The 12227-nt window shown below is 44.1% G+C and overlaps 1 protein-coding gene across 1 annotated transcript in view; it reads right to left on the reverse strand.

Annotated features, from left to right (window-relative positions):
- Positions 1–330: 330 nt before the first annotated feature.
- The window catches only part of sf3b3 (splicing factor 3b, subunit 3), a 34297-nt gene continuing 22400 nt past the window's right edge, over positions 331–12227 (reverse strand). Inside the window, exons 25-27 of the mRNA XM_079248556.1 lie at positions 5161–5304; positions 2231–2335; positions 331–1380 (exon numbers count right to left, since the gene is read on the reverse strand). Of these exons, the coding sequence (XP_079104682.1) occupies positions 1240–1380; positions 2231–2335; positions 5161–5304 (390 nt within the window). The 3' untranslated portion in view covers positions 331–1239. The remainder of the gene's footprint in view (positions 1381–2230; positions 2336–5160; positions 5305–12227) is intronic.

Raw genomic sequence — 12227 nt, forward strand, 5'->3', positions numbered from 1 at the left:
TTTTAACAATGTCACAAGCTGGGAAGATTATGGTTTTGATTGTGTCTGAAGCCACTGATCCCTTACTGGGTGGTTACTGGCCTGAACGGCAGCATTTTAATGGTTATGCTCCCACAAATAGCTTTTTTTTTTTCCCCTCAAAGACAGCTGCCTTGCATCCAGATGCCAAACATCATAAAATATGTATCTGCAAACCTTTAGTCTGAGAGGGGCTTTCTCTGGCAGAAAAATGACACAAACACATGGTATTATAAAGTATAAAAACAACTTTATTTACAAAAAAAAAAAAAAAAAAAACCCCGACCACTGCCCCCGTCCCACAAACCCCCAAGTTCAGTGATTTCAGTGGAATGCTGTGTCTGTGGTTGGGAATTTACTGGACTGACAGAAACACCACCCAGTCCAAACCTTTCGTATTTTTCCATCCACTCATTTAGTCTGAGTTTACCCGTCGTCTAATGACACAGTCAGACAAACACCACTTAACCTGCGGCCTGAAGCTACAGTTAGCTGGAGGTCAGCTTCAGCTCCGAGTCAGGGAGCGACGTGTACAAATCGCATAGCAACAAGTGTCTTCAGGGTCAGGAGAGAGGTCAACGCCAGATGGGAAAAATGCTCCATTCTCCAATAAACGTTAAAATAACTGAATAAAACAGATTTTTTTTCTTTCAAACAAACATCTTCCTCTCTTCTCACACACCAGAGTTGTTCTCTGACTCAGCAGTTTCACATGCATGTCGACACCTTGCACATGAAGGTTGTGTTGCCCTTTCAGACACTTTCAGATGATTCCAGCTCGGTTTGACAGAAAGAAAAGCGACCCGTACAAATCTGGCTGTGTGCAGCTTTACGTGCAACGACACGATCAGCTGCAACACCTAACACACACATGAAGCTTGTTGTGTCTCCATGCGAGCGCCTCAGCGCTGCTGCATGTGTGGTTTGTTCAGATGACGGCGCAGGGGAGGTGTGAACGACTGAAATTCTGAGTAGCGGCGTCGGTGAACACGCCTGTGTGGCGTTGTTGGTCACACAGCTGCGTGGGAAAGGACTTTGTGAAACGCAGGAGGTTGCGTTAGTGAGAAGGGGTTGCGAAGGAGGCTAATGTCAGACAGTTTCGTGACTTTGCGGCTGCGTTTCTGAGCAGTAACAAGGCTGGATGCATTAAAGAGGAGCTACGGTTAAACAGCTGAATTTGTGCATCTCATGCCTCGTCTCGTCCCTTCTGCTGGCGTGTGACTAGAAGGCGTAGCGAGTGCGGATGTCCTCCAGCTTCTTGGACACCTCTGGTGGCGTCCTGTCCAGCTCCTCTCCGACACTTTTCTGCTTGTGTGGGTCCATGCTGTTAAACTGCTCACACAGATCTCCATCAATCACATTCTGCAACAGAAACAAGCAGAGGAGTAAAATGACAGTTTTCACCTTCTAATCTCTTCTCGATGAGTCCTTGTTATCGTCCTCCCGTCTGAAATGACACGCCATGCTTCCCCGGCTGTCATGTTACTGTATGAGGTATAAAAAAGACAAGTGATCCGTGCCTGAGTGACTAGATGGAGCCGTTTAACAGATCAGTGCAGACCACGCTGTGGGTTTGTGGTCTGGAAAGGCCGTGACAGTGAAAAACTGAGGGATCTAATGCAGTTCTTGTAGTTTATCTTTGGAAAAAGTGCAGTTAGACCGCAGACCCAGACCTCTGGACAGGAAGCAGCATCTGAGTCAGCAGCACCAACAAACTGGTAACAAGCCTGGCTCGTCATCAGGTGCATATCTAGACTACTCTGAAGCTGATGGAGGGGTTCTGATAAAACATCTCCATCCTGGATCAGACGGGCAGCTCCGGCTCTGATAGGCTGACATGCAGGAAATCCCTCCACATTCACCTCGGGCAGACAGAAAACCGACTATGTTCGCTCCGACTTTGTTCTGTTTCCAGTTTTTACGTTTCTTTTTGCATCTTCACATTTAACTCACAATCCCGTTTCCCAGTGTGGGATCCATAACGTACATCTATATCCTGTTTTTACAACGAGGTCAAGGTTTTTCCTTCATTACGGAGGTAGAATCTCTTGGTTGTGCTCAGGACAGTAGACCCGAAGGACCTTCGGACGTTCTTATTGGATTTTTACAGGTAAAAAGTGAAACTATATTTGTCACCATGTGGGACGAAGTCCTGTTCAACATAATAAATGCAAGCAGAAAAGACTGACGATGGTAAGAAGAAAACTCCAACCTTGACTGGGAAGTAGTAGGATCTGAAGCTGAGATGGTCTCTGCCACACAGTGGAGGGAACTCGGAGCGCATGTGCATCTCTAAATGCTGGAAGAAGTCGTGGTCCTGCAGAAACACAGAAGAAGAATGGAAATCTGAAAACCATCATGGAGCTGCAACTTCCCAGTTTAACTGGGATTTCATGTTTCTTCCCGTCTCTCCCAGGATGACAGGAGGTCCTCAGACATTTACACGTACCGTATTTTCACGACCATAAGGCGCACATAAAAGTCTTAGATTTTCTTCAAAATGTGCAGCGCGCCCTTTGTGTGCGTGTTGTTGTTGTTGTTGTTGTAATCAGACTAGTAGAGAACGTTAAAGGGTGAAGCGTGGGCGTTGATCGCATATAAAAGAACAGGTATGTGCGTTATGCAGAACACCTTTTTCTAACAACCCTGAAAATGGCAAAAAGACACGCTTATGAAGCACAGTTTAAACTGAAGGCCATCAACTACGCCAAGCAACGTGGAAATCGAGCAGCCGAGAGAGAATTTAAGATTAATGAATCGATGGTTCGCAAGTGGAGGAAGATGGAAAACGGGCTCCGACAGGTAAAGAAGACGCAGCTGAGTTTCCGTGGACATAAGGCAAGGTGGCCCGAGTTGGAGGAAAGACGCTTGGGCTAACGTGTCTGCTGGCACTGTTGTCCGCGCTTTCGCAAAAGCCGGCATCATTTCCGAGGAGCCACATGGCACGGAAAGTGACTCTGACAGTGAAGAAAGTGAACCTCGCATGTTTGCTGGAGATTTAGCGCAGCTGTTCAGAAACAGAGGATGAGGACTTTGATGGGTTTGACTGATGACGATTACCGGTAAAAAAAATGTGAGTACCAAACTCAGTTTTGGTCCCGGTCTATTTTTAAATACGCACACTTGTGTGCTTGTTTTATCCGTGTGTTTTACCATGCCCGCGCCTATTGATGGTTGATTGATGATTAAAAAATGTTAGTACTTTGTAATCAATACTGAAATAAAGCACAACCAAACTCAGTTTTGCTCTATTTTTAAAATGGCATACTTGTATGCTTGTGTGCATTGAGAATGTTAAAGGGGGGAGTGTGGGCGTGGATTGTACTGGTATATAAAACCCGCGCCCTATGGTCAGGTGCGCCTTGTGTATGTGTTAAATACAGAAAGGGCGCACATAACAGAGACTGCGCCTTCTAGTACGGTGCGCCTTATGGTCGTGAAAATACGGTACACACACTGAAACTGCACGTTTACTGGATGGGCACCACAACACACACCAGGTACTGACAATCTGCACAGCACAAGCAGCTCAACTGGTTGAGTTGTCCAACCACCAGTTAGACCAGCAGGCGGCTGCAGGATCCTGAAGAAAACATCACGCTGGGTGGGCGTAACCTGCGAGGCGTGTCTGTGTGTGTGTGTGTGTGTGTGTGTGTGTGTGCGCGCACAGAGTAAATAGCAGAGCAGAGAGCTTTCAGTCTGCTTTTCGGCCTCTCCACAGCGTCTCCTCTTCACCAGCAGCTAAATGTGTCCCGGTACCACATAATGTTCTGATTGGTTGATACGATCTTTCCATCAAGAGAAAATGGATGTCAGGTTTTTGTTGTTTTTTTGTTTTTTTTATTTCTTTGCTTGTGAATTTTCCTGTAAACACAGAAAAGGTTTTACTGGTGCATCAACACAATCTATAAACCGGTATAATCTGGAGTCGGTAGCGTCAACTTGCTGCTACGTCGTATTACACTAGATCGATGCGCCCGTCGACTGCAGAGCGAGCCGTCGCGTTGGCTTCGATCCGACTGCAGATTGCTGTCTGACCTTTTCAAGTTCCGTTACAATTGGTTGGAAATTTGTCTGCTTGGTGGTATGGCTGCACAACTAATCGGATTTTGATCGTGATCAATTAAACAAACCTGATTGTCAACGATATTTCCATTCAAAACGCAGCTCTGCTGCAGCGTCTCTGATCCCTCAGGTTCTCTACCAGCAGTCTGCCGACCACCAGGGGGCGAACGCCCGGTTAAGGCTTCATTAAGCTGCATAAATACCAAACATGCACACCTTTTACCAGCAGCCAGTTAAGTATCGTTGGATTGGTTGGACATTTGAGGTTCGCATTTTTCCTGTTGCAGGTAAAACGGATTGTTTTGATTTAACAGCTACTCGAAGTGGTAAAAAACAAACATTTTTACAACATGTGGCATTAAAATATGCGAACCCTGCCGTGTGCACAACCCGCCCTGCCGCGGACGAAGTTGCTCGTTGAGTATGAAATGAGCAGCTTCATTGCACAAAAAGCAAACACCGCCGCCCGCATCGATCCCTCCCGGCTTCAGACGAAGCTTCTCGTGGAGGATGTAACGACCTTTAGACTGATGAGAGCAAGTCATGTCGAGGATGGAAAATACATCAAAACACTGGATACGAAATATGAGATCTCTTCCTGTAATTTCTTCTCCAAAGGGGCATGGCCTGTGTCGTATGAAAAATGTCAAGGGAATAATGGGGGAACATTATATCTATACCTGGCAATTCTACATTTTATATAATATATATATATATATATATATATATATATATATATATATATATATATATATATATATATATATATATATATATATATATATATATAAAAATATGTAAAATGTAGAGTTGCCAGTTAGGTTGTTTACAAGTGGTGCAATAAAAATGGATTTTTTTCCAGACAATGAATAATCGTGATTACAATATTGATCAAAATAATCATGATAATTCTTTTGTTCATAATCGTGCAGCTTTATTTGGTGATAGATCAAACGATGACGTGAACATTACCATAACATTACACACACACACACACACACACACACACACACACACACACACACACACACACACAACTAGTAGAGTGCCCGTCTGCCGTGTGTGCTGGTGTCTTACCTCATGGGAGGTGAACGGGACCAGGATCCCGATGCCTCCGGACAGCGTGGTGTAGACCAGAGACTCTGAACCTCCAGGAATCAGCGTGGTTTTCTGGAGCGACAGCACCGTCTCTCCGACGTGGTAGTTCACAATGACCTCAGCCTGCAGAGAAAAGCAACAAGCTTGTCAGTAACAGAAGTTGTCTGATGTGGGGGGGGGGGGGGGTAGCCTGGTGGTTCCAGAGGTCAAATGGCAGCCCACTTCTCTCCAGACCAACGGCAGATGTGGCAATTTTTCACTTCTTATCTGGAATTCTTTGGAATTATGTAAAGATGCCCCGCAGCAACGGGGTAGCAGCGATGGAGTGATAAAAAATAACAGACAGCAACATCGTGAGACTGAGCACGCTGGCGGTTCAAACAGACTCCAGGGTGGCGACATAAATCATTAGGATGAGTAGAGAACACAGCTTCCCTCATCTGCAAAACAACCGCAGCTTTGTGAGACCAACAACTTCGTCTCATGAGACACAAGTTGGGAGGGGGACGTCCCAATAACCCCAAGGTAGCAGGACAAGACATCACGCTGCAGCCACACTGATTACAAGCGTCCCGCCCTGCTGGGTGACACTTATTGACCAGTTGGCCACCAGTTCACCTGCAAACGTCTGATCAGCCAATCACAAAGCAGCAGTTCAACATGCTTACGGAGAATGGCCTGAAAAAAAGTGTCCAGTTGTCTGAACCCAAGACGGGTCAGAGGAGAATCTGCAGACTGGTTGGAGGTGATAGAAAGACAACAGGAAGTCCAGTCAGAACTGGTTCCAACAGAGTTCTGCAGAACATCATCATCTGAGCACACAACCCGTCCAGCCTGGAAGCAGATGGTCTCCAGCAGCAGAAGACCACAGCGGGTTCCCTCCTGTCAGTAAGAACAGGAAACTGAGGCTACAATTCACACAGACTCACCAGAACTGGACAATAGAAGATGGAGAAACGTTGCTGGTCTGATGAGTCTCCAGTTCAGCTCCACATTCACATGGAAGGTGAAGAATCTGCTGGAAACATCATGACAACATGGATCCATCTTATTGTGGATCATCACTTCAGGCGGGCGGCTGGTGGAATGGGGGGGCATTTTCCTGTCCCACTTTGGACCCATTAGGACCAACATGGCATGGTTGAACCCTGATAGCCTACCTGAGTATCGCTCCTGACAATGAGATCCCTCAGAAAAAGCTGGAATTTACAGAAAAGCTAAAACCATGTGAAGGTATTTCCTTCATTTCAAACCCAACAAGATGTGGGGACGGCACAACATAAAACATCAGTGTGTACATGACGTGTGTGTGTTCGCGGTCTGGTCCGATGATGCTGAAGTGTGAAGACTATGATGAAGAGGGCTGTTTAGATACAAGCTGGAGTTGAATCCGTTTAGATGTTGATGGTTCACACTTTATTTTTCATCTTTTTTATGTCATCTTGTTGGGGACCAACAAATCCGGTCCATCTGTAAAGGTTTAGTGCAGTTTCGGCTCATTCTGAGGTCATACAACAAGCCGAACATGCGTCTTCCATCAGTTTGTGATAAGTACAATCAGCCCTGCAGCCATCTGCAGGAGCTGGCTCTGTGCATGGATAACTGCAGCTCATTTTACAGACGGTAAGGCTGCAGAACATGATGGAAAAGTCTCTAAAAAACCATAAGGAAGCAGCATTGTGTTCAGGCAGAGGCTTCTTCAAATTACTGCAAAGGGTCAGGAGGTTCCTTCTGTTATCTTATTTTGGTGAAAGACTGCAGGCGTTCTGGATTCCAGTCCTTGTCTTCGGCCTGTCACTGCATGTCGTCTCACCGCTGTCGACTTTCACAGCCAACTGGGGCTACAGGAATAAAGTTAACCTGTGTGTTCATGGCAGCTCTGGATTTGCAGCAGGGATTTGCTGGGAGAAAAGGCTGATGCTCGTACTACGGATCGTCTTTAACAACAAGATTTTCCTGCTTGTTGTCTCTTACGCGACAAAAATAGTAGAAATAGCTGCAGTTACAAACAGAAATCTAGTCTGAATCAAACCTGAACACTGCAGATCCGGCTCAGGTGTTAGCCTGTTAGCATTTTCTAATAGCAAATCAGCTGCGTTTGAGTTTTGCTTGTTTTCTTCTTCTTTTATGGTCATATATTAAAACAGACATGAAACATTTTCACTAAATCTCAAGAGTTTCACCGTAACGAAGAGAAGTTCAGGAAGAAGACAGATTTATATCTGGCAACGACTACGTTTGCATAAAATCCATCCAGTCGTGGGAACACCTTTAAAACATTCTCCACTTGACTCTTCTGGGCCACATTACACAGAGAAAAACACCCTCCCTGTGCTCTAACCTAACACTAAATCAAACCTAAGAGGTGTGTGTGCACCACACAGATCCGAATGATCCATAAACACAAAAGAAAAACCCATCCAGCTGGGAGGAATTCCTCAGATGTGGAGCCATCTCTGCCAGCTGCCAGAGGCCGAGCAGCTCAACGCACCGCCAATAAGGTGTATCAGGTCTGCTAATTGTTATGGAGCGAAGGGAAGTGGTGACTGAGGTTTATGTGATGTCTGGGCTCTCAAGATGCTCGTCAGAAACCTGCATCCAGACCATAAACCGTATGTGAAAGATGGACGGAGCCTCTCGCGGTTAAAAGTGAAGCCTATGTGGAAGTGCATAAAACTGCAGTTCCCCCTTCATCCACTAGGGGCTGCAAAACAGAGCAAATCCCCATAGACTCCCATGTTAAAAAGACCAATTTCACAGCAGAAATAAACATGTTTACAGCAGGAATAAACATGTTTACAGCAGAAATAAACATGTTTACAGCAGGAATAAACATGTTAACACAGTGTTTCCCAAACTTATTCTGCAGGGCCCCCTCTTCATCGACGACAATAATGTCAAGCCCTCCCTCCCGTCACATGACCCACAGAAACATTCTAAGAAATCTGTCTTTAGTTTTCGTGGCTGTATTGTAGTTAACTATATTTAAAACCATGTCAGTACTATTATCCATTCTTCTGTGAAAGTATGAAACATTTTAAATCAGGAAACTCTGCAAACTACTTCAGGTGAGTGAAGTTTACTATGAGACAATGCTGCTTTAGTAAAACAACTTTGCTATATATGATAGTTGGATAGTTTATGTCAAAAGTAACCTGCAGGCTTTTCTTTGTGTTGAGGATGAAAAGTGGTGCTGTAACTTATTTGGCTTCATACTTCATTATATTAGATGATAATAATTTGGTACATGCAAAAGACTGCATTCTCATTATTACCCACCAGTGATTATTATTACTGGTCAAGCAGGGACAGATGAAATGAAATAAAATGAAAATACTTTATTAATCCCTTTATTAAGTATTTTTATTTCATTTCATCTGTCCCTGCTTGACCAGTAATAATTACTAATAATAATATATAATATGATATATATATATATATATATATATATATACATATATATATATATATATATCATATGATAAGATATGATCCATCATAGTTTGTTCTCTTTTTTTATTGCTTGAAGTCTCTTTTGTACATTTATTGTAATTTCCTGTGAGTACTTTTACAAATTCATCCAATGTAAAAAAAACTCCAAAGTTTTATTTAGCCTTGCTGCGTCCCCCCCTGTGATAACTCTGGGCCCCCCCTGGGGGGCCCACCCCCAGTTTTTTTCTAGTTTGCCTGTTTAAAAGTAATTTAATCTCAAAATTCAGCATATTTAGGGGCGTGTCCTTTTGATTGACAGGTACCCGATCTCCCGCTTCAAGAACGTAGAACAACCGCAGTTTTTAGCCAGTTAACAACGTGACTTAGCTTTAGCCTGCTTACCTCCGTTAGCTGGTTAGCTCCCGTTATCTCACGGTTAGCTCTTAGCTACAGAAAGCTCGGGAGTTCGCTCAATGTCAATCATCCACCATGACGCTCACAGCCCCCCTCCAAGCTCCACAACTTTGCCCATATTTGTATTTTCTGGGCGAGACGACACGCATGCCCCTGCCAAGATGGTGATGGCAGGAACCGCCCACCGAGCTTCAATTCAGCTCTTCAGAAACCTACGGGTGACGTCACAGAGGCTTGTTCATCTTTTTATATACAGTCTATGATCCAGACGAAGCAGGACTTAAAGAGCAAAGTCAGCGGACATATTTGGGGAGGAAGGCCTCTACACGTCATCTCACATGAAAGCATGGAAACTGGGCACCAGGAAGTTGTCTAGAACATTTAACAGCTTCATATTTCACAGTAAATTCAGTTTATTTGTGGACTGTATTTAATTAAGAGTTTTATGTCAGCCGTGTTATCTTTATGTTCACTTGCAGCATTATTTGCCAGTGACTTAACCTCACAGCTATGCACTGTATGACATTTGGAGCAAACACAACGACTCTTTCGTCTGAACAGAGGCCTGAGTCTGCCTTCAGATAAATTAATCAGATAAAAGTGGAATGCATGTAATTTAATGTAAAAGGGATCATCCAGGGCAGCCATGAAAGGATAAGCAAGTTCAACCAGCCTGATGCAAACTGCACACACACACACCTCATTCTGGATGAAGACTGGGCGTTCACACTCGCAACTATAAATAGACGCGGTGCATTTCCAAAGTCGAATGAATCAATGTGTGCGGAGGCAAAAATAGCAGACAATCATGGTCACAAAGGGAACTGGGACCAGCTCATACTGTCTGAACTTGGAGGGACTTTCCCAGTCTGCGTGCTACCTAAACACTTTCTGACCAGGACTGTGAGAGGATGAGTGATGCTGAGTTTGTCCTGTGTGTGCCTGTTGTGTTGCGTTGGTGAGGAGGTTCAGCTTGTGGTTGACGGACGCCGTCGCCGGCTTCATACTGCAGCGCAGCTGCCTGAATCACACAACTCAGACTGAAGGAAGAAGGAATTTAATCATTCTTACTGTTCATAGTGAAATGGCACAAATATAACCAGTACTGCACCAAACAGGTACGGTAATGTACCAGTACATCCATCCATCCAAGCCTTTTGTACTCACATGGACATGTTAAAATCACGTGTTCATGTGAAATTAGATGAAAAACAAACTGCTGGCAGGTCAGAGCAAAAACAGACAAACTGCAGCAATTCTTCCACCAGTAAGAGGATCTCAGGTTTCTATGGAAACACACACAAAACCCAGAATACCAGCTCATCCCATACAGACCAATGGGAGATGGGGCTCTGGACACCTGCTGAACTGCAGGGTACACCGTCTGTCCGTCCATCCATCCATCTATCATTCATCCATCCAATATCCATCCATCCATCCATCCATCTATCATTCATCCATCCAATATCCATTCATCCATCCATCTATCAATCATCCATCCAATATCCATCCATCCATCCATCCATCCATCCATCCATCTATCATTCATCCATCCAATATCCATTCATCCATCCATCTATCATTCATCCATCCAATATCCATCCATCCATCCATCTATCATTCATCCATCCAATATCCATTCATCCATCCATCTATCAATCATCCATCCAATATCCATCCATCCATCCATCTATCATTCATCCATCCAATATCCATTCATCCATCCATCTATCAGTCATCCATCCAATATCCATCCATCCATCCATCATTCATCCATCCAATATCCAATATCCATCCATCCATCTATCATTCATCCATCCAATATCCATTCATCCATCCATCAATCAATCATCCATCAAATATCCATCCATCCATCCATCTATCATTCATCCATCCAATATCCATTCATCCATCCATCTATCATTCATCCATCCAATATCCATCCATCCATCCATCCAATATCCATCCATCCATCTATCATTCATCCATCCAATATCCATTCATCCATCTAGCATTCATCCATCCATCCATCATTCATTCATCCATCCAATATCCATCCATCCGTCCACCAATCAATCCGTCCATCAATCATTCATCCATCCAATATCCATCCATCCATCTATCATTCATTCATCCAATATCCATCCATCCACCAATCCATCCGTCCATCAATCATCCACCCATATATCATTCATCCATCCAATATCCATCCATCCATCTATCATTCATTCATCCATCCAATATCCATCCATCCACCAATCCATCCGTCCATCAATCATCCACCCATATATCATTCATCCATCCAATATCCATCCACCCATCCATCTATCATTCATCCATCCGTCCGTCCACCAATCCATCCGTCCATCCTATCAGTGAAGGTTATTACTAACGCAGAGCTTGTAAAAAACGTTCTCAAACCTCAGGAAGCAGAAATTCATTATTTCTATTTTTAGTGAAGGAATAGTAGATGTTTATGTAAAGAACCTGAGGTGAGAATCACAGCGTAGCACACTGTGTTCATCTTCAGCTCTGTGTTTACCAGCAGGTCTGGCTGTGCGTTCACGTCAATAGCCGCATCCTCCCACCTCTCGGACCCTCCTTCCCTATAAATAGTTGTAGCAAAGCGAGTGGTGGCAGCGCATATCTTCAAAGCAAAATGGTGGAAAATGGAACGAAACGTTGGCCTGAAAACTACCAAGTAACCGGTATGACCTTTAAAAGAAAAGCATCAACAGTTGTTGGTGAAATAGAATAGAAATAACATCGGCCTTGTTTTTCTAAAGCAGAGAACACTGTCAGACCTAAAGGGGCTACAGTTAAACTCGGAGCTAGCGCTTTGCTCCTGTAACATTAACGACATGTTCTACAAAACAGATGGGGCGAGTGAGGGAGAAGGTAGAGGTGGGGCTCATGACACTTGGTTTTGGTCTACAGGCAGTGAAATGATCTTTTTCCCCTTTAAAGATAAAAGTTCAACCTGCCAGAGCTGAACTTAAACAATCCATGTTGAGTCTGACTTCCTCTGCAGAGCTCTAGTTCAGACACTCGTTTCCACGCATTCCCCGGCGCGTACGCTGTGTGAAATACCCGAGCAGCGTGGAATCTACAGTTACGTTTCGGTTTCTCGCCTCCTCCAGGTATCAAAATGGATCAAGAATTAAAAACTCAAAACAGACTTAAAAACTTAAACTCCATGT

Source organism: Telmatherina bonti (genome assembly GCF_933228915.1).
Source record: "Telmatherina bonti genome assembly, chromosome: 2".
NCBI classification, from domain to species: Eukaryota; Metazoa; Chordata; class Actinopteri; order Atheriniformes; family Telmatherinidae; genus Telmatherina; species Telmatherina bonti.